The sequence below is a fragment of the Apium graveolens genome, chromosome 9 (assembly GCF_009905375.1).
Source record: "Apium graveolens cultivar Ventura chromosome 9, ASM990537v1, whole genome shotgun sequence".
Classification (NCBI taxonomy): Eukaryota; Viridiplantae; Streptophyta; class Magnoliopsida; order Apiales; family Apiaceae; genus Apium; species Apium graveolens.
The window spans coordinates 234,944,342-234,967,200 of NC_133655.1; the positions used below are offsets into that span (position 1 = coordinate 234,944,342).

The following is a 22,859-nucleotide window of genomic DNA, read 5'->3' on the forward strand; positions in this document are numbered from 1 at the left end:
GAAGTCAAAGAAAAGTCAACTTCTGACAGATTAAAATATGATAAACCAACTATGGTAAATGTTGGATTAATGATAAAGAAGCAACTTAAGTATAAGCTGAAAGAGATTAGAAATGTGAATAAGGTAAAGGAAGCTAGGAAAAATAGGAATGAAAAGGAAGATGTGAATAAAAACAATAATTATATGCCTGTTCCTAATGCTCCTAGAAAGAAATGCTATAACTGTGGAAACTCTAACCATCTTGCTTCTTTTTGCAGGAAAAATAAAGATATAAACTCTTTACCTCCTAGATCAGGAGTTAAAAGTCAGTCTGTTAGGTTTAAACCACAAAATCCTTATTTTTATTGTGGTAGTTTATGGCATTCTATTTATACTTGTAAGGAATATCATAGTTTGTACTATGATTATTATCAAATAAAACCATCTTTAAAGAAAGTTAGTGTAATTCCTTCTAGTGTAAATTCTGATGCAAAGTCTGATATAAAGTCTGATAAAAAGCATGTTAGCATAAACTCTGAAACTAAATCCGCTGCAAATGCTAACAAATTAAAAATGCCAAAGGATCCAAGCAAGTCTGAGTCCTTAAAACTAACCAATAGTGGTCTTTGTGATTGCAGGGCAACAGAAAAAACATCCTAGTTCTGGACAGTGGATGTTCAGGACATATGACTGGAAATAAAGCCCTACTATCAGACTTTGTGGAGAAAGCTGACCCAAGAGTTTCTTATGGAGATGGAAACATGGGAAAGACTCTGGGATATGGCAATATCAATCTTGGGAATGTCATAATTGAAACAATAGCTCTTGTCTCAGGACTTAAACACAATCTGCTAAGTGTGAGTCAAATCTATGACATAGGTTATCATGTGGATTTCTTTGAAGAACACTGTGAAGTTTTAAGTAATTCTACAGGCAAAGTGGTTCTGAAAGGTTACAGACATGGTAACATATATGAAGCCAGACTTTAAACAAAATCTGATGGTTCAGCAATCTGTCTGTTAAGCAGAGCATCAATTGAAGAAAGTTGGAATTGGCACAAGAGACTCTCTCATTTAAACTTCAACAACATAAATGAGCTAGTAAAGAAAGATCTTGTGAGAGGACTATCAAAATCAGTATTTACTCCTGATGGTCTTTGTGACTCATGTCAAAAGGCAAAACAATGAAAATCTTCATTCAAGAGCAAAACTAAATCCTCAATTCTTGAGCCTTATCACTTACTGCATGTTGATCTATTTGGTCCAGTCAATGTCATATCCATTGTAAAGAAGAAATATGCTATGGTTATAGTGGATGAGTTCACAAGATACACTTGGGTGTATTTCTTGCACAAGAAGAATGAAACTGCATCTACTCTAACTGATCATGTCAGACAGCTGGATAAGTTGGTCAAAGATTCTGTTAAAATAATAAGTGATAATGGCACTGAGTTCAAGAATTCAATCATGAAAGAGTTCTGCAAAGAGCATGGAATAAAGCAGATATTTTCTGCACCTGGAACTCCACAGCAGAATGTAGTTGTAGAAAAAAAGAACAGGACTCTTATTGAAGCTGCACGAACTATACTTGATGAAGCAAAGCTACCAACCTACTTTTGGGATGAAACTGTGTAGACTGCTTGTTTTACATAGAATGCTACACTCATAAACAATCATGGAAAAACACCATATGAGATGGTGAAGAAAAAGAAGTCAAATTTTTGAAATACTTTCATGTATTTGGATGCAAGTGTTTTGTTCTTAAGACTCATCTTGAACATCTGTCAAAATTTGATCTAAAAACTGATGAAGGAATTTTTGTTGGATATTCACTTTTCACAAAAGCCTTCAGAGTCTACAATTTAAGAACAAGGGTTGTTATGGAATCTATCAATGTATCTTTTGATGATAAAAAGATTATTGGACTTGAAGATTTCAATGATCATGATCAGCTGAGATTTGAAAATGAAGATGTAAATTCTGATTTTGTAAACTCTGATGACCTAAATCCTGATCCTGTAAGTTATGACGGGTTAAATTCTGATGTCATTGAAACTGTGGTAACTGCTCCAAAGGGAAATGCACATGTTCAGGGGGAGCAAGCTAATGATCCTACCACATCTCAAGACTCTCAAGAAGCATCAGAACCAGTCATTGGCTCTTTAAGTTCTGATTCATCAAGTTCTGATGAGCCAAATTCTAATAATTCTGGAAACTCTGATTCTTCAATTCCTGAAGGATCCAACTCAAATTCTGGAATTTCAGAGAGCATAACTTGAGGGGGAGCATCAACAAATGCTGATGGAGATAGCATGGATCATGGGGGAGGATCCAGTTCTAGAGATCAACTTCCATCTGCAAGGAAATGGACTAAATCACACACACCTGACTTAATAATTGGAGATACTGAAGCAGGTGTCAGAATTAGAACAACAACATCAAATGAATGTCTCTATCATTCCTTTCTATCTCAGACTGAACCAAAGAAAGTGGAAGAAACTCTTCAAAATACTGATTGGGTGCAAGCAATGTAGGAAGAGTTAAATGAATTTGAAAGAAATAAAGTCTGGACCCTAGTGCCAAGACCAAAGGACAGATCCATTGTTGGTACAAAATGGGTGTTCAGAAATAAAACTGACAGTGACGGCATAATTACAAGAAACAAAGCAAGGCTGATTGCTAAAGGTTACTCTCAATAAGAGGGTATTGACTATGATGAAACATTTGCTCCAGTTGCTAGATTGGAAGCCATAAGAATCTTTTTGGCTTATGCTGCTCACAAGAAGTTTAAAGTCTTTCAAATGGATGTGAAAAGTATTTTTCTCAATGGAGAATTGGAAGAGGAGGTATATGTTGAACAACCTCCAGGATTTGTAGATCCAAAATTTCCTAATCATGTCTACAGACTTGATAAAACACTCTATGGCCTCAAGCAAGCTCCTAGAGCATGGTATGAGACTTTAGCTTAATTTCTTCTGAAAAGTGGATTTACCAGAGGCACAATTGATAAAACTCTGTTCTACCTCAACCATGGAAAGGACTTACTTTTGGTACAAATATATGTTGATGATATCATCTTTGGTTCTACAAATGCCAAACTCTGTGAAGGGTTTGCAAAACTAATGCAATCAAGATATCAAATGAGTATGATGGGAGAACTTAGCTATTTTCTGGGATTTCAAGTCAAGCAAACTGAAGAAGGTACTTCCATAAATTAATCCAAGTACACCAGAAATTTACTCTAGAAATTTGGTATGCAAGACAGTAACTGCATCAACTCCCATGGTCACTGCCACCAAGTTAGATAAAGATACTGGAGTATCAGTAGATATTACTAACTACAGAGGTATGATTGACTCTTTACTCTATTTAACTGCAAGTAGACCTGATATCATGTATGCTACCTGTCTTTGTGCAAGATTTCAGGCTGATCCAAGAGAACCTCGTCTAATAGATGTGAAAAGAATTTTCAAGTACCTCAAGGGTACAGCTGATCTAGGATTGTGGTATCCTAGGGAATCAGATTTTAAGCTAATAGGTTACTCAGATGCAGATTTTGCAGGATGCAAAATAGACAGGAAAAGCACTAGTGGAAGCTGCCAATTTCTAGGAGGCAGATTGGTTTCCTGGTTTAGCAAGAAACATAAATCAATTTCCACATCAACTGCAGAAGCAGAATATATTGCTGCAGGAAGCTGTTGTGCATAGATTATTTGGATGTAGAATCAGTTACTGGACTATGGGTTAGAATTTTCTAAAATACCCATTTACTGTGATAATCAAAGTGCTATTGCTATGACAGGAAATCCAGTTCAACACTCAATGACAAAGCACATCAGCATTAGGTACCATTTCATAAGGGAACATGTGATGGAAGGTACAGTGGAATTGCATTTTGTTCCAACAGATCAATAACTAACAGATATCTTCACAGAACCACTATGTGAAGCTACTTTTACAGGACTGGTAAATGAACTTGGAATTATTTCAGGTTCTTTCTCAAAATCTGTTTAGTTTTTATTCTCATGCATCAGACTTTATGATCAGTGTTTATAGATTGTCTTATCTCAATGTAATATGTGCTTAAATTATATCGTATTAAATACTGATTGTTAAATTATTTTTTAAATATAATAGAAGTAGATGTAAAAATTTAGAATTTATTAAATTCTTTTCAATTTAATAATTAAAATAAAATAAATAAATAAATATAACTTTTTACCATAAAAAATAAAGTTTGATTCTATTTAGATATATTAAAATTATACGTATTCTTATACTACTATACTATAATATTAAAATTTTATAATATAATTATGATTATACAAATTGTTAAACTTAAAATTTTAAAAAATCACATAACTATTAATATCAAAACAGAATCATGCATTGTTGGATATAATAAATCATTATAAGCTTTTATCGTTTAAATAAGATCTATATCTACCTATTCACAAACGATTATTTGTGAAAATTAAACTCTCAATCTCAAACTATTTCAAACACATTGATAAAAATTTAATTTAATATATTATTGAAGTATCAAGAAATTAAAAAAACCTCCGAGCAGAGTTGCAGCAGATGAATGCTCGGTTAAATCGGAGTATCCAGAGTGAATTTAATTGACAATTTAATTGACCGTAGTTACATACACATATACATACAATCAAAATTGGATTCTCCTTCTTGTTCAGTTACATATACATACATATCACCACCAACAAAAATCAAATTATTTAATTAATTCTTAGTTTCCAGATATAAAATATAATTGGAATATAGAGATCTAATTGTGATCGGAGTGGGGAGGATGACGCCGGAGCAATTAACACCGCGTTACGTGCAAATGCAATCGGAGCCAGGAACGTCGATGATATCATCGTTCTTCTCGTTCAGGCAGAGTCAGACTGAGTCAACTCGGATGTTTGATGAGTTACCTAAAGCTACAATTATTCAAGTCTCTCGTCCTGATGCTAGCGATATTAGCCCTATGCTTTTGTCCTACACTATTGAGTTTCGTTACAAACAGGTACTACTATTTATTGTTTCTATGTATCCTCTGTTTTATTGTGTAATTAGGTTATGTATGTGTTTTGTTTGTCAATGAGCTGACAGGTGTTTCGATTGCGTGATTTGGATTACGTGCTGAATTTTGATTAGTTAGGGGTGACTTTGTGTAGCTTGTTGTTTTATCGAACGAAAAATGTGTGTAGAGATTGAGTTTGAGCCTGAGGGTTGTCAGATATTTTAAGATATAGGTTTTGTTTTGATGAATTTACGTGTATGTGATTGACGTATTGTTATTGTACAAGGGGTAGCTTTCTTGCTTTTGTTTTGTATGTGAGGTTTAAGGTTGGAGTTTGAGCGTCTGTGTCTGTGCTTCTTAGAATTCTGAATATTTGCTCAAAAGAATATAGTAATTAATTTTTTTGTTTAATTGGGGTTTGTGTTGAAAGAATAAGTTTAATAGATTCTTAGCTCCGTGTGGGTTCACAACCCCTTCTGGACTTTTCGCTTGTAATGGCATGTACGTTTTCAACAATGTATAGGAAGGGAAGGGTGGGACACCTCCCTCCGATGTGAGAGTAAGAGTTCTGATGAAGGTGAGAACTAAAGAGAATTAGATACTATCATCTGACTGAGGGTTTGTTGCAAAGTTGTTGCATGCCCTAGTTTCGTGTATTCATTGGTTACATTTACTCTTTTTCGAGTACCCCACGTGGGGAGAGGGGATTTGACTTGTCTGTGCGACTACTACTGTACCACGTTCGGCGTAGATGACTTGTTGTTGCTGTTGTCAACGTTTCATACTGTTATGTCAATAAGTAGTTGTTGCACATGTGTCTTGCCTTATGTGGTTGGTCCATTCAGCTATTTGGGGTTTGGATATTAATATCCCTCCCATGTATAAATTACTTTACTCCTTCCATAAGGACTATTTAATTTTAATGTTTGTTCATTGCCTAATAAGGTCTGATATATATATTTGATTGCGTAATGAGAGAAGTAGAAAACAAGTTTCCAGTTAAATATTATTTTGAACTCTCGGTATAGCTAATTTATTGTTGATATTCTGTGTAGTGTTGGGTTGGTAGTTTTACTCCTTTTGTGAATTTTTTCTGGCTGTAAATTATTATTTCCTGTTAAAATTATATTCGTACCTATTGTATTATTTATTTTTTTACTAAATTTATACATGTTGTTTATATAGTTCAAGTGGCAATTAAAGAAGAAAGCTGCACATGTTTTTTATTTACATTTTGCATTAAAGAAACGTGCATTTTTCGAGGAGATTCAGGAGAAACAGGAGCAGGTATGTTACATTTTTCCATATGATATTTTGTATTTCATCTGCGGAGGATTTAAATTTTCTCGTAATGAACTGCTGTGACTTCTACTTGAGATTTTTTCAGCACATAGCAATCAAAGCTTTTGATGCAATGTAACTATTCAACTGTGTTTCTAGGTTAAAGAATGGCTTCAAAACTTAGGAATTGGAGAAAACACAACAATGGTGCATGATGAAGATGAACATGATGATGAGACTGTTCCTTTGAATCACGATGGAAGTGTTAGAAACAGGTAAGTGCTGATTAGGTATCGCTTGTCAAGACTAGTGGGAAATGAGTTTCATCTCTCTCCAGCATTGATATAGTTCTTACAGGTGCTTTTTTCTTCAGAGATGTCCCTTCTAGCGCTGCTTTACCGATTATTCGGCCAGAACTTGGAAGGCAACACTCAATGTCAGATAGAGCAAGGGTAGCAATGCAAGGATACTTGAATCATTTTCTTGGAAACTTGGATATTGTTAACTCTCGAGAGGTATACCGGGGTGTTCATTTAAGTCAGTTTTTTGATACGCTAAATTTTGCTGCTTTAATTGTCTTGTTTTATCCAGTTCTATGGGTGCTTATTTCCTGTTATTTTGATGTAATTGAGTCAAAGGTCAATATTGTCTATATGCTCGTAACATCTGTTGAAATATTATTACCCCAATTACTTTAAAATTAATAGATCCTTACATTGGAAATTACTACCCAGCCTATTTGAAAACCTCTTTTTTTTTTTTTTTTTTTTTTTAATTTGTTAACAAAATCTGATGAAATATTAACAAATGTGTCATGCCTTGACAAAGTAATTTTCTAGTTTTTGAATGTTTTTGTGATTTTCTAGGTTTATAAGTGCAGAAAACAGTAAGTCAAGGATAGAAACAGAGAAAGGAAGATAGATCAGAAGAGAAACAAGCAAGAGATTGATAGAATTAGAGATAGAAATGACCTAGTGAGAGATCAGTTTTAGAGAGAGAAAGAAATAACAGATTTTAGAGAGAGAGAGAAGACTTTGGTGGAAAAGATATTCCATTTTTTGATAATTGTTCATACATAATGAATTACAAGGCTGTTGGTCTATTTATACTAAGCTCTACTAAGACTTAGTCAAAAGACTATAATACCCTGCCATACTCTTGCCACCAGTAATAGTACTCTAGCTACTTGCTACTAGTAATACTACTGTGATACATAATAGTGTTGGATTCCTGGCAATCCTTTCCCCTTCAAAGTGTACCATGTCCTCATGGTTGATCTAACACTCAGTAGATCTATTCTACTTGCAAAGTTGGCCTCATACAAGCAATATGGATCTCCTGGATCATATATGGTGATTGTAATCCTTTTCCTTGGGGCCTTATGAACTGCAAATTTCAATCTCAATTCTCTTCCAAATTTACCTAGTCTGCCTAGTATTCCATCTGAAATTTCAACCTGAATCACAATCTCGGGATGCCCTTGCCACTGTTCAGGTTGTCCACAAGCAGAGTATATTAGTGCAACTTCCTCTAGCTTTAATGCTGGCCATGTCTTTCAACATCACATTAACACCTTTTCAGTGTTCTTCCTGCACAAGACTACCCGGATCAAAGATAATCAAGCTGGTCTTAGCAAAATGACTAGACTTTTCCAAACCAAAAGAATTGGCAGCTGTTAATTCTTCTCTCCTGTTGGTAAGCATAACGCATAACTGAAGATTTTTCTTCAACAACACCTTGTCTTTCTTCACCTTTGTAATAATATACAAGCTTTGGCTTGTCCTCATCTTTAAGGATATTGTTTGATTTTTTTCCAGATTTGGCTCTAATCCACTAGTTGTGCAAAGTATAGATTGTAAGAGATTAGGGGTCTTTGAGTTGTCCCCTCTTAATGCTGCTAAAATGAAATCTTGTTCTGGCCAGCACTTTGTTAGGAAACATAATAAATAGAATAATTATTAAATCAGTACAAATCTGAATAATTAATGTGTGCATCAGTTATGGATTTCAAAGGGAGGATTTGGTGGGAATAATAATATTTTAGCTTTAATTTAGGGATTGTGAGTTGAGGTTGGGGTTATAAATAGGAAGCCATTTATATGTTTGAGGGATGAAGAAATAAGATTGACTTAAGTGTGTTTATGGAGAGTGGGTGGTCTCTCGAATACCACCTGATTGTGTGTGCGTGTGTTTATCAATAAAGGAATCTGTTTCCTTTTATATTTATACAAAGAGAAGGCCTGGACAGGTCCTAACACACTCTTGGCCCTCCTCTGATTCTTCATTATAGATAGGTTCTCCTGTATACATTTCCAAAGAATCATGTGTATTTTCCTCCTCGGGATTTGGCAATTAAATAGTCATGTTTCCAATGCCAAAAGGCCCAAAACCAACCAACTGGTGCTCACAATTCTGTAAACATCCAGAGGTTTCTGCTCCTTCAAACTTAGGAAGTTTTAAATCAAGAGGAGTCACTGAATCTGATATAACACCTGGCTGTTTAATACTATCTAGCCTGACCTTGGCCTTCCAACCAGAAGTATTAACAAAACCTTCCTCTTGCTGTTTAGCTTGGATACTCCTTAGTAAACTCAACTTATGATCCGCCATCTCTTCCATTTCTTCAATTCTGTCAAGTTTATTACTAGTTTTCTCTATACTCATAGCTTGCTGACCCTCTCTTCTTGCTTCTAAGGAACTCCGTTCCTTATCAACTTTTCTGCACATCTTTCTAGCTGGTTCTTCATGGCCTAGGGACTTTCCAAGGATCACTTCTTCACCCTTCATTTTTGAGTGTCCATTTGACACCTCCTGCATCTGCATCTGAGACAATCCCCCTTTGCTGTCAACATTAACTTCCATTACACCAGATTGTTTACCACCAGCCTTCTTAGTCTGCAGAATTTTGTTTCCCTTATCACAATATTGAGCTCTCTTAAAAGCTCCTTCCACACAATTGGAACTAAGGAGTTTGAGAACTTGTTTGATGTCATCTTGCAAGCCACTGATAAAACTTTCAACAAAGTATCCTTCTGACAACTGAGGCATCTCGACTTTCAAATGTCCCATACAAACTGCAAACTGTTGGCAATACAAGTCTAGAGTCCATTCTTGCTTCAATTTCTTAAATCTTTCATAGAGCGACTCATTCTCCTTCAAACCAAATCTGGATGTGAAATGGATACAAAAGTCTTGCCAAAAAACTCAGATCTGCCAATAGTGAATACTTGGTACCAGTTCTCGGCTGTTCCTTCTAAGTGTATGCCAGCAACCTCCACCTTCTTACTTTCCTGGACTCCAAAATTCTCAAAGTGCTCACAGTCCTCAATCCAGTTAGCAACTTCCTTCCCTGCTTCCTATTTAGGGAAATTGATTTTGAGATGCTTAAGGTTATCCTGAGGCTCTTCCTGCTTTGTAACACTGTTTTTGTTGTCTGATTTGCCATAAGGATTCACAATTTCCTCCTGTTTCACTTCAGGCAACAGGTTCATCTTGTGAACTGCTAAGGCCACCAGTTCTTCTATCTAGGAACTGTTGCTGCATTTCCTGTAACATCTTATTGGAATGTCTATCATCGATTCCTCCAGTTGAATACTTCATATTTTTTTTATGAAACAAACTCATACTCTTGCACCAATTATCAAACACCTGGAGTGCAATCTTATTATCACACACCTTCTCACAAACTCAATCTCAACAATTCACTAATTCAACGATCCTCCACACAACAGCTCCAATTACAATACCAGCAATTCACACATTCTACTCTCACTGACAATTCCTCGAACACCTTCAAGGCACTGTATATTACTACTCAGAATCACTCCAACTCTTTACAACAGCAACTCAAAACCAAACACAACCACAAAGCACCAATATACCACAGTAATTCACCTACAGTACTTACAGATTCAAGTACTTAACCTTCTCCACACCAACACAACAGTATGAACTTCACAACAGAGTATTCACTACTAGCAACACGAAAACTGTAGTAAACTTGCTATTTTTGTACTTTTCTCCAATAAGCTCAACTAGCTTCTACTAATAATAACTAAACGAGCAGTAAACAACTATAACAAATTCACAACTAGCTAATAACTATAGAAAATCAACAGATCTGAGAGAAGACTTAAGAACAGAGCACCTGAACTGATTTGAGCAGATCTCTGAGATTACAGATGCGATTGCTGTGATTCTAAGCTCGCACAACTTGCCTGGAGATGCACAACACAGAGGAAGCAACAATGGATCAAAAACAACAGCTCTGATACCAATTTGTCATGCCTTGACAAAGTAATTTTCTAGTTTTTGAATGTTTTTGTGATTTTCTAGGTTTATAAGTGCAGAAAACAGTAAATCAAGGATAGAAACAGAGAAAGGAAGATAGATCAGAAGAGAAACAAGCAAGAGATTGATAGAATTAGAGATAGAAATTACCTAGAGAGAAATCAGTTTTAGAGAGAGAAAGAAATAACAGATTCTAGAGAGAGAGAGCAGACTTGGTGGAAAAGATATTCCATTCTAATAATTGTTCATACATAATGAATTACAAGGCTGTTGGTCTATTTATACTAAGCACTACTAAGCCTTAGTCAAAAGACTATAATACCCTGCCATACTACTGCTACCAGTAATAATACTCTAGCTACTTTTTACTAGTAATACTACTCTGATACATAATAGTGTTGGATTCCTGACAAAATGTGTCAGACTAAAAATTACAGATTCAAATTTAGAGAAACAATCGAACAAATAGACACCAATAAACTTTAATGATAACATTATAACGAACCTGAAATTCCATTCCAAAAAATACAGCATAAATTGGAATACTAAACATTTGCATTAATAAAAAAATATATAATCAACTTTAGCTATTAGTGGAAGTTGATAAAATTGAATCATCGAATTAGGACTGCATACATAGTAATAGGTAAAATTAAAATAATTATATAAACAATTCATGTGTGATGCACACTTATAGCTAGTAATGCAAATATGCGGGGGACCTGCATCAGCGTCGTGGTGTGGATGTCATGGATGTCAGAAGAAGTCAAGAATGCATTAAGATTAACACTAGTAAGAGTAAGCAACATTGCTCTATTCTTCTAGCACTGGCCATCTAAACAAAATTTATCAACCGAATGCTCTAGGCTACTGAATGTTCTAATAGTCTCCGATGATTTCCTATGTTTCTGTTCCAACTCTGTTAACATTTAGGAACATATTGGATTTCGAATAATAAAATATTTTTCATAACTGATTTATTCAATAAAAAAATGACTGAACCTGGTAGGGCATTGATGCGTCAACATTGTTCTGATATTTAATCTAATTTGACAATTGTCACTTGGGCTCTTCATTAATTAAATATTCAATTATAATCGGTTTCTAGGATATAGCTGGACTTATTTACTGGGTAAATATTATTGTCCAATTTATTGATGCCAACTACAAAATATATTGTAGGTTTGTAAATTTTTGGAGGTTTCTACACTATCATTTTCCCCGGAGTACGGACCCAAGCAAAAAGAAGACTATGTGATGGTGAATCATTTACCGAAAATTCTTGATGACGACGATGACAGAAAATGTTCTCCATGTCAGTGGTTTAATTGTTGTAATGACAACTGGCAAAAGGTTTGAAAGTCTAACTGTGGTCATTATTTTAGGCTTTTAGTTATGATGTATGTGTGTGATATCTTGCACCGGTCTTTGAATTTGTTCTAGAGCCTGCTGTTTTATGTGGACTTGCTATTTTGTTGATAAAGATCTAGATAGAGAAGTAAATGCCTGCCTTGTACTACTTATGAAGGGTGCTTGCAAGAATATATCTTACTAAAGTTTCACAATCTTTAAGAAATTGGTAGCTTTTACCTCCAATGATTGTCATATTTAGTTGTCAAGCATGTCCCACATTCAGTACATTTACACAAATTTTGTTGTAAGCTCATCGTAGAATATACAGATACACAGCCCTGACTTTGTTGAGGTTAGAATGAAGACGAATTTATTTTATGGATGCCTTCTTATGGGCCCAACAACTAGAAACAACCCTTATAATATTAGGTGTAAGGCTGCGTACTTGTGACATTTTTAAGGCACTGCTTTGTTATGAAAGTCTTTTCCTGGTGACTGATAATTTTTGCAGTTGGAAGTATGTTTGTACCTATTCGTTTTCCCATCACTAAAAAATACATCTATTTTTTAGTTCAAAAATATCATACTTAATTAAGTGTAAATACTTCCATGGATTAGTGAAGAATCTGCGGGAAAGCATTATTATTTGAACTTCTTTAATATTTCTTTGATTGACATACATTTCCATGCTTGGGCCTAGGGTTGTAACTAGTTACTGACTCCTGAACTGAAGGCTAAAATCAAGTAGATTATGTATGTATGCAGTAGTGGCTGTATTCCTCTATATTTGTTCTCGATTACTTTCTTATCTTGAATAAAAAAATTAGTGTAGCCGTTCTTAACAAGATGAACACTCTGAAAAATATGGGCTATATCTGCTTTCCATTATTTTATGTTGAAGATCTCATTAGTGTTTAAGCTTATTTGGGAACTAATTAGTATTGCATGTATCTAGCAAGAAGCGTGGGGTGTGAATAGTTTTCATAGCATCTAATTGTAGTAATGCTCCTATATGCTGTGCAGGTTTGGGCTGTTTTGAAACCTGGGTTTTTGGCTCTGCTAAAAGATCCTTTTGACACTAAACCGTTGGATATAATTGTTTTCGATGTTTTACCGCCTTCAGATGGAATTGGAGGAGCCAGAGTCCCATTAGCAGTAGAAATAAAAGAGCGGAATCCTCTGCGTCATTCTTTTAAAGTAAAATATCATATGAATATCTTGCTCCCATAAAAACTTTATCATTTGTTATCACTAACTTTGTCAATATTTCTTTCTATTTGAGGTTCTATTGCACTTTCCTTGTACAGAAAACTGCTAAGTTTCATATTTCTCGTCATGTTTTTCTTTCAAATTTAAAATTTAATCGGTTGTAGAACAAAAATATTTATTTACCATATTTCAAGTATTAAACATTGTCATCAGAAGGAAATTAGCTAAGCACATACCTCAGTAACAGGTAATGGGTATTGATCACAATTTTTGTATAGAATCTACCATACCACTTTATGTTCAGGTTCTGAAGTTATTCAATTTTTTCTTTAAGATGGAAGCTATTAGTTTTTTATATGCTTGATTATATTTTAGGTAACGACTGTTGAACGGATCTGATTATACTCTGGATGGATATATTGTGATTGCTTAACTAGTTCAGAAAGAGTTTCAAGTTCAAATTTAAAAATATGCTGTTATAGATGGTTTAATATCCAACGTGGCTGAATATGTTGTTTACTGGAGACAATATTAGATGGAGGTAGCTAACATGAATTTGTATGCATATACATACATGCACATATATATATATATATCACCTTAGTGATAACGTGGGAAAACATCTACATAACTATGTGAAAATCTAACTTCATTAGTTAAGCATTCTGTGCTAAACTTTCTCTGCTAGCCAAGTACTTCACTTATAATACATGATTTTCTGACTATGTAAAATTACTACAGGTGTCTTGTGGAAACAGGAGCATAAGATTAAGATCTAAGAGTGGTGCTAAAGTTAAGGACTGGGTTGCTGCAATTAATGATGCCGCCCTTCGGCTTCCGGAGGGGTGGTGTCATCCTCATCGTTTTGGCTCTTTTGCTCCTCCACGAGGGTTGGCTGAAGATGGTAGTGAGGTTCAGTGGTTTGTCGACGGTCGTGCAGCATTTGAATCCATTGCTTCAGCAATTGATGAAGCAAAATCAGAGGTGCAGCTTTAGCTGTAGTCAATATCTATCATTTATTAATCATTTATTATTTAGCTTTGTGATAATATTGATGATTGAGAGTTTCATGTAGATATTTATTTGTGGCTGGTGGGTTTGCCCTGAACTGTATTTAAGACGCCCGTTTCAGACCAACGCTTCCTCCCGGCTTGATGCTTTATTGGAAGCAAAAGCCAAGCAAGGTGTCCAGGTACGCAGATTCGTATATATATTACCTTTTTGTAATAAGACTCTAAGGTAGAAATGGTTGCTTTCTGGTTATATATGGGTAAGTAATTAGCTATTAGCATGATGGTAGATAACAAGACCCATTTTTCTAACAAAGATAATATGATTTGAATGCTCTTTATTATTAATATGGTTAATTTTAATCTTAATTACTGCAGATATACATTCTTTTATACAAAGAGGTTGCTCTTGCCCTTAAAATTAACAGTGTGTACAGTAAGAGAAGGCTTCTTAGCATTCATGAAAATATCAGAGTACTGCGTTATCCTGATCATTTCTCAAGTGGTGTCTATTTATGGTATGTGGCTTACAAGGGTGAATTATGTACATGTTTGCCTAATATGAGGGTAAACCATATGATTTTGTTTAAACTTGAATCTTAATAGTGCTATCAACTGAAATAAAATTTTATTTACGTGTAGGTCTCATCATGAAAAACTTGTTATTATTGATAATCACATTTGTTTTATTGGAGGACTAGATCTGTGTTTTGGCCGTTACGATTCATCCGACCATAAAGTGGGTGATGTTCCACCCAAAATCTGGCCAGGAAAGGATTATTATAATCCAAGGTATGCCTTTTACTTCTTACTCAAGATCTTTGATTCAAGCAGCAACATAGGCACCAGTAAGTCTTGAGTAATGCATAGATATGTGGTTTTCTTGCACTCCTACAATTACAATCTATTCCCCTTTTGGATGTCCTCATTTTTACGTTTCCTTCCTGTTATATATCGTTAAATTCTTGAAGTAATACCACTACAGTAATTAAGAACTTTGTTGGGGGAAACTTTCAAGATTTTCTGAGTTGCAGCATAAAAGTTATTTTATTGATTTACAGAATATCTATGTTTTTTTTCTGGACATGACACAAATGATTGTTCATCTGGCCGCGTTAATGTTTTCATAGATGGCTGCGTCAATGTTTTCATAGACTATGTAATGCTAGACTTTTAGAACATCAACAAAGTAGCTGTACAAAAATAGCTAAGGCAGTGTGATTTTTAACTCTGTGTTCATTCTTCACCGACCTTGAGTTTTAACTCTGTGTTCATTCTTCACCGACCTTGAGTTTTAGCTAATATGAATTTCATTTCCTGTATTGAAGGGAATCAGAACCAAATACGTGGGAAGATACTATGAAGGATGAGATAGATCGTGAAAAGTATCCACGTATGCCATGGCATGATGTCCATTGTGCTCTTTGGGGCCCACCTTGTCGTGATGTTGCCCGGCACTTCGTTCAGCGCTGGAATTATGCCAAGGTTTTATTTAATAGAAATCTTTTGTTTCTATACCAGTTGTCCGATACTGGTAGTGGTCTTAAAAAAATGTATTCCGTTTCAGAGAAATAAAGCTCCAAATGAGCAAACAATTCCTCTGCTTATGCCTCAGCATCATATGGTTATTCCACATTATATGGGAAGTAGCAAAGAAATGGAGGTTGAAAAGAAAATTTCAGAAGACACCTATAGAGCGATCAAAAGAGACGATTCTGTTACCTCTCTATCTTCCTTCCAAGATATTCCTTTGCTTATACCTCAAGAAGCTGATGAGTTGCGTGGCTCCAATGTAGATTCAAAATCACATGAGTTGGAGGATGATCAACCCAGCAGGGGCAGCAAGGGTCCTTTCTCTTTTAGGAAGACAAAAAATGATTCATTAGTTGAAGATACACCAATGACAGGATTTGTGGATAATTTTGATTCTTTAGCTTTTAAGCAGGATTTATCGTCAGATATCAGCAAGAGAACATTAGAAAAAGAATGGTGGGAAACACAAGAGCGAGGAGATCAAGTTGTTTCCGCAGATGAAACCGGACAAGTCGGTCCTCGTGTTTCATGTCGCTGTCAAGTGAGTTCTGATTCATGAAGTGAAAAATATTTCTCAGTTCCTCTTTAGTGCTCTCCTGGTAAAATCTGGCATGTCATCCCCTCATCCTACGAAGCTGTATTTTTGCTGTAGTATATATTACTTGGGAGAAAATACTTAAGCCACTGGTTTGTTTGTGTATTTTAATTGTATACGACTATTCTAGCTTGGGAATAAGCTTTGTAATTTATGTTAAACTTCGTAAATAAGCTAGACAAGTGAGTATCACATATTACTTTATAGGAAATGCATTAATTGGTGAGAAGTGTTATAGATAAAAATCTCAGAAGGGGTTTGTTGATTCAGGTCCCAGTGTACTTTAGGGTTTGTATGCTAGTCCTAATTGTTTTAATAGTCAATAGAAAAGAAGTCTTGCCTGCACAACAAAGATTGTTTTTTGATTAAATGGGAGGGCCTGATATAATCCTTGGATATGATCTTTGAGGTTTGAAACTGTTTGTGCTGCGTCTTTGGGTGGTTGAAATCATATTTCTGTGATGTGTTCGTAATATTGTATGTTATTTTTATTCTAATATGGCAATTACCTCCCTTTCCAGGTCATAAGGAGTGTCAGTCAGTGGTCTGCTGGGACAAGCCAAGTTGAGGAAAGCATCCATAGAGCTTATTGCTCTCTTATTGAAAGGGCTGAACACTTTGTCTATATTGAGGTAAATTTTAGTATTCAATAAATCATAAATGTTAATTAGATAGAGGAATATCAGATGAGGACTAGAAGTCCATCAATAAAGATATTTGGAAGTACATAAAAATGTAACTATTAATGAATGTAGTCTTCACTAAGACCTCTGCCTATATGGCACTGTCTTGTTTGTGATCAATATTCTAAGCCTCAAGAGAAAGATGTTCTTGGATTTTGGGTGGTTGCTATATTGTATTTCTTTCGAGGTATGAATAGGCACCAAAGTACATTAGGTTATGCTCATATTCACTCTATGGTATCCCTTTCTCCAGAAACACATGGCCTTGTAATGTGCTTTAACTTTGCGGTATTAATTTGTATGCAATTGATTTATATATTTATCATACTCTGGCATGTGTGCGTCTGGTATATATCATATGAAATTAAAGTTCCTGAGATTACCTCAGGGACCTTATGTGAGGTGCATGTGTTTTTAAGTAAAAAATAGTAATGGTTTTTTTGTAAATGTAAATAATCTTCAGTAATTACAATAACACCCTCGTGTATATGGGAAATTTTAATAACCTCGGGGAAACCTACTTGAGGTAACCTCAGGAAAACTAATCTCCGTATCAATATGTGAAAAAAGGCCATAGGACGTTGTTTGAACATTTTCATCTACTTTTCTCATTATATAAAAATGCAAGTCCTAAAACAGATTATTATCCAAACTGTAATAAGGCACTTTTCTTATATGTTAAACCTAAGAGATAGGCTCTAGTGTTTGACAAAAGCTTCGAGGTGTAGAGCAGAATATTTGTGCCTGGACCCCCACAAAATGTGGAGCCAGGGATTGAAGATTAATCTAAATTATGTTGTTATGTAAGGATAAAGTTAAAAGTAACCATGTCAGTTGAGTATGTTATTAGGAACATTTTAGAGGTAGGACAACTATGTTAGTGGACAGTAGTTGAGAGCAGGAAAAGGATTTAAAATTTGAGTCTGGTTCTGACTAGTTTAGGTATATAACAAAATTAGTTGTAATTTCTCAATTTAAATTAATTACGAGATATATTAAAATAAATTGTTGGGTTGAGAATTTTATCTCCTTTTTTATGGGATGCAAGATGCAGCTATTATATTCTCTCTTCCGAAGTTGGGAAACCTGGGGGTTGTGGCTCTTTGGAAGATGAATCATTCTAATTCTTATATCTGCGGTGGAGGGTGGTGGATTTCTGCGCCTGACAGCAACTAGCTTGTCATTTAATTGTTTATTAGTTTTTATCCTGTATCACCTATTTTTTTATAAGTTTGCTAGAAAAATGACAATGATGACTATTTCAACTAAATTGTTGCACTATTAACATATATTTTCCTTAAAATATTGTTTAATTTAAATGACAATGTTTCATGGTCATGCCTGATACAGTTCAGTAGGTTTTGTCTCTTTCAATCGACTATTTCAAAATCTCATTAGTATTAATTGTCTTCTCCTGACCTGTTCTTGTTGCAGAACCAGTTCTTTATTTCGGGTCTTAAAGGAGATGAAATTATACGAAATCGTGTGCTAGAATCAATGTATAGACGTATTATTCGGGCACACCAGGAAAAGAAGTCCTTCAGAGTCATTATCGTCATACCACTCCTCCCTGGTTTTCAGGTTAAACCATTAAAACAATGAATTTTTCTTCCTAATTTTTAGTTTACTGAAAATCTTAAAAATTGGTGTTTGACAGGGCGGTATTGATGATGCTGGTGCTGCATCTGTTAGAGCAATCATGCATTGGCAGTATCGAACAATATACAGAGGACAAAATTCTATACTGCATAATCTCTATGATCTTCTTGGTGCTAGAATGCATGATTACATATCCTTTTATGGTCTAAGATCTTATGGTAAACTCTTTGATGGTGGTCCAGTGGCTACTAGCCAGGTACTATATAATCTTCTCATCATAAAATTGTTTACTTACTTAACAGCATATCATTTCTGCTTTCCAGGTTAATTAGTAATAACTAATGCATGCCAGTGAAGGGTGATGTAACTGTGTTTGCTATTTCAGCAACAAGTTAAGATATATTGAGTTCCTGATATACTTACATGGCCCTACTATCAGCAACTAGCTGTTGATATTGATCTTTGGAGTCACTATCATATGAAACATGATCATCATATGAAATTTAGCCATGTAATATGCATGCAAAAACACAAGGGAATTATGAATAGTACCCTCTTGGTATTGACTTTTCTGAGTGGTACCATTTGGCATTTTTGACTTATAAGTGGTACCACTGTATATATGGATCCATCCATCTAATAGCACTCTGTCAAACAAACGTTAAACGAACGTTATAAAATTATGAATTATACCGTTATATAATTGACTTTTTTTATTTGGTACCATTAAATGTTTTTTACTTCTATGTGGTACCATTAAATTATTTTTTACTTTTGCGTGGTACCATTTTCCCTTACTAAAATAATATAATTTTTCATAATTTTCACAATTTATCTATATATCTCCCCTACTAATTAATTAATCCTCTTAATACTAGTATTTCATATAAGCATTTTAAGTTATCAATTAGTTTCGTGCCCAATTTTATAATACCCTCTAATTAAGAGTTCAATACATATATTTCTTTTTATTTTACCTAATATTTTAAAACAATTTGAAAAATGATTATTCTTATTTACAATTATATACAATAAAATATATAAATAATAAATATTAATAGAATTTGAAATATCCCTATTTCTTATTATTTTTATTTAAATTATCATATTTCATTTACTCGATTTATAGTTAGTACAAAACATGAAAATATTAGAAAAAAATATAAATAAATACTCGTAATTTCTTGAATTAGTTTAAATTAGGTAAATTGATGTTATTTCTCTAATCACCATAATAATTTTTTGCTTATTATTTTTTATTTATTCGAATTTTTAATAGTAGAAAATAATATATATATTTTTTTAAAAAAATAAGAAAATATATTACTAATGGTACCATTATACAATTCATTTTTCCAATTGGTACCCTTAAAAATAACGTTTGTCTAACAGATGACTAACAGAGTGGTGTTACATGAACGAAACAATAGTACAATGGTACCACTTAAAAGTCAAAAATGTCAAATGGTCCCATTCAGAAAAGCCAATACCAAGAGGGTACTAATGATAATTTCCCAAAACACAATGTATAATACGTAGCAAGTACGTATTGATGCACAACTGGAATATTCACGTTATCCAAGTGTATATGCTATTTTTTTTATACAAATATTATGAACACGGAGGCTTCTAACTAGGTGGTGAAACCTCCTTTCGTGGTAAGAAGCGGTTAACAGTTCAAGTCTTAGACTCATGTTTAATTAAGAATTTGTAAATTGTAATTAGTAATCAACTTGCTAAAAAATAATTAAAATTTGCATGAAAAAATATTCAGAGTATTCCTTTTAAATGGTTGAGTCGCAGCTGCTGAATTCCGTAAAGCTTTAGGGTATTATAGAAAATATAGCTTTGTATTCGAATTTTCTTGTTAAATAGTTTGTGGATATTACATTCATTGATACCATTTGTGTTGCAGGTTTATGTTCATAGCAAGGTCATGATAGTTGATGATTGTACAGTATTGATTGGATCAGCTAATATTAATGATAGAAGTTTGCTTGGATCGAGAGACTCTGAGGTGCTACTTCTAATAATCTCCAGTTACTTCTGCATTGAAGTTCAATTTTATAATCAATGTCTGGGGTGAAAGCAATTTAAGATTTGTCTCAAATAAAATGAAAAAAATGCAGTAGATAGTAACTCTACTGCTTAAAAGTCATCGGAATATTTGTTCCTACTCTTGTTAAATTGACTGGATTGTATACTTTTAAACAAAATATTTTCATTAATCCCTTCCACAGACCATTTATCTCTCTTTTTCTGAGATAGAGATAGCAATATTACGTTGCTTGTTTTTAAAAACCCAATATGGTTTTCAAATTTAAAATGTGAGTAAATGATTAAGTGGTAGATTAATATTAAGGAGAACTGTATCTGACCTGTAGATTGTTGTTTAGAAAGGTGATTTAGAAATGTATAAATACCTGAAAACTTATTAATGAAACACTGATAATCACTTTTATGCATGTTTATGACAACATCAGCACTGCCATAAATAGGCCATCCTTTGTGGCAGTTGATTAATTTCGTTATGTCATGGAATAAGATTGAGTTTCTGTGGCCTGTGGGTAGTGCACCCCACATATTATCTGTGGACAAGGACTTCTTGAATTTATAGATTTCGACTTGAATCTTGATTGTGTCAATTATTTTGGGCATTTTGGTTTTATAAATTTAAACCAAAAGTATGTAGTCTTAGCCATCTGGAGACAATTTTCTTGAAGTTTGAAATTGTGTGTATACTCTATAATGGAATTAATTTACACAAATTTTCATGGAGTTTCTTACATTAATTGAGATGAATTCTTTTTCAAATTCCAAAATTAACATGACTTCTGTGGTTCTGTTGTATCATTGTATGCACATTTATCACATCGAAACATGTCACGCTAGATTGGTGTGCTTATTGAAGACAAAGAATTAGTTGATTCATTCATGGGAGGGAAGCCATGGAAGGCTGGAAAGTTTGCTTCTAGTCTTCGCCATTCACTTTGGTCTGAGCACCTGGGTCTTTCAGCAGTAGAGGTTAGCATCATTTGTTAACAACATTATTAATAAATGTACCAGAATTGAAGATGACATGTTACATTTGTTCTGCTGATCTTTTTTTAGATGGGCCATATCATTGACCCAGTAATTGATTCAACATACAAGGAAATATGGATGGCAACTGCAAAGGCAAGTATTTTAAGTGCTACTAATCTCGAATTTACGAGATTTTGGCACTAACGTTTTCTTGCTAACATGATAGAATCTTTTATCAATTTTTTTTCCTAATTGATCTGAAATGGATTTTGCTATGAATTTCCATTTGTTACAACCTTGTCTGTATATTACTGACTTGCAGACAAATACAATGATCTATCAAGATGTAATCTCATGCATCCCTAATGATCTCATACAGTCCAGGTGCAAATTGAACGCATCTCTAGTAAGCCTCTTAACTCTTTTCATTGTTTGCTTTCCTAAGCTGTAATCATTTTTCTGCAGATCTGCACTCAGACAATGCATGACATACTATAAAGACAAACTTGGGCACACAACAATTGATTTAGGAATAGCTCCCGTAAAGCTGGAATCGTATCAGGATGGAAGTATAAGGGGAACCGATCCCATGGAAAGACTAAAGTCAGTGAAGGGGCATTTGGTTTCTTTCCCTTTAGATTTTATGTGCAAAGAAGATCTAAGACCTGGATACAAAGAGAGTGAATATTATGCATCACCTCAAGTTTTTCACTAATATTTTTCTTGTACGAGTAAAACAGGAGAGCTGTAAAGAGTGTACATCCCAAGCCTAAAAAGGCACTTAGGTAAAACACATACAAAAATTATATACACAGAAAGGAAGCAGTTTAGCCGGGGAAACTTACTTTTTATGTAATCGGAACCACAGTTAGCTGTATATAATTCATAATCACCTCACCCTGTAATTTGTCCCTTCCTGGAGATCCTACTTCAGGAAATGGCACCTCATCTTGGTTGATGAAATTATAATTCTTGACATCGTGCAAGTTCTTTTTTTTTTTCACCCCATCACTTTGTAGCAGTCATGGAGAACTAATGGAAGCAATTTCATTATTGGTCAGCTATTCGTCGTCTTAAAATAGAATTTCATGGATTGCCTTGATTCTTCTTCTTCTTCGCGGTCTAGGCTTTTTTAGGTTGAAGGATTAAGTGCAGGCCCTGAGATTGACCAAGAGCCTGGAACCCTTTTTTCATTATTATATTCTTGTTAATATTAAAAAAAATCATTTTCCAGCTTTTCCTATTAATGTTATAATTATATCAATCTCAGTATAAGAA

At 34.3% G+C, this 22,859-nt stretch overlaps 1 protein-coding gene across 2 annotated transcripts; it reads left to right on the forward strand.

Moving 5' to 3' along the window:
* The first annotated feature begins 4,541 nt into the window (after positions 1 to 4,541).
* Positions 4,542 to 22,557, forward strand: LOC141684114 (phospholipase D zeta 1). Of its 2 annotated transcripts, XM_074488952.1 has the most exons (20): positions 4,542 to 5,007; positions 6,190 to 6,291; positions 6,445 to 6,560; positions 6,659 to 6,800; positions 11,758 to 11,928; positions 12,952 to 13,125; positions 13,879 to 14,121; positions 14,213 to 14,329; positions 14,526 to 14,665; positions 14,790 to 14,939; positions 15,476 to 15,632; positions 15,715 to 16,221; positions 16,797 to 16,907; positions 18,393 to 18,539; positions 18,616 to 18,813; positions 20,473 to 20,574; positions 21,450 to 21,581; positions 21,669 to 21,734; positions 21,904 to 21,965; positions 22,047 to 22,557. In XM_074488952.1, the coding sequence occupies exons 1-20, from the start codon at positions 4,789 to 4,791 to the stop codon at positions 22,294 to 22,296; spliced, it is 3,306 nt and encodes a 1,101-aa protein (XP_074345053.1). In that variant the 5' UTR covers positions 4,542 to 4,788; the 3' UTR covers positions 22,297 to 22,557. The 2 variants fall into 2 exon arrangements, with proteins under 2 accessions (XP_074345053.1, XP_074345054.1); XM_074488953.1 differs by lacking the exon at positions 4,542 to 5,007 and having other exon boundaries at positions 6,643 to 6,800.
* Positions 22,558 to 22,859: the final 302 nt, after the last annotated feature.

Excerpts from the sequence above, each read along its gene's own strand:
- LOC141684114 (XM_074488952.1), top strand. The coding sequence starts at position 4,789 with ATGACGCCGGAGCAATTAACACCGCGTTACGTGCAAATGCAATCGGAG. Across the intron at positions 5,008-6,189 it reads TTGAGTTTCGTTACAAACAG|TTCAAGTGGCAATTAAAGAA; the intron begins GTACTACTATTT and ends TTGTTTATATAG. Across the intron at positions 21,582-21,668 it reads TGGGTCTTTCAGCAGTAGAG|ATGGGCCATATCATTGACCC; the intron begins GTTAGCATCATT and ends ATCTTTTTTTAG.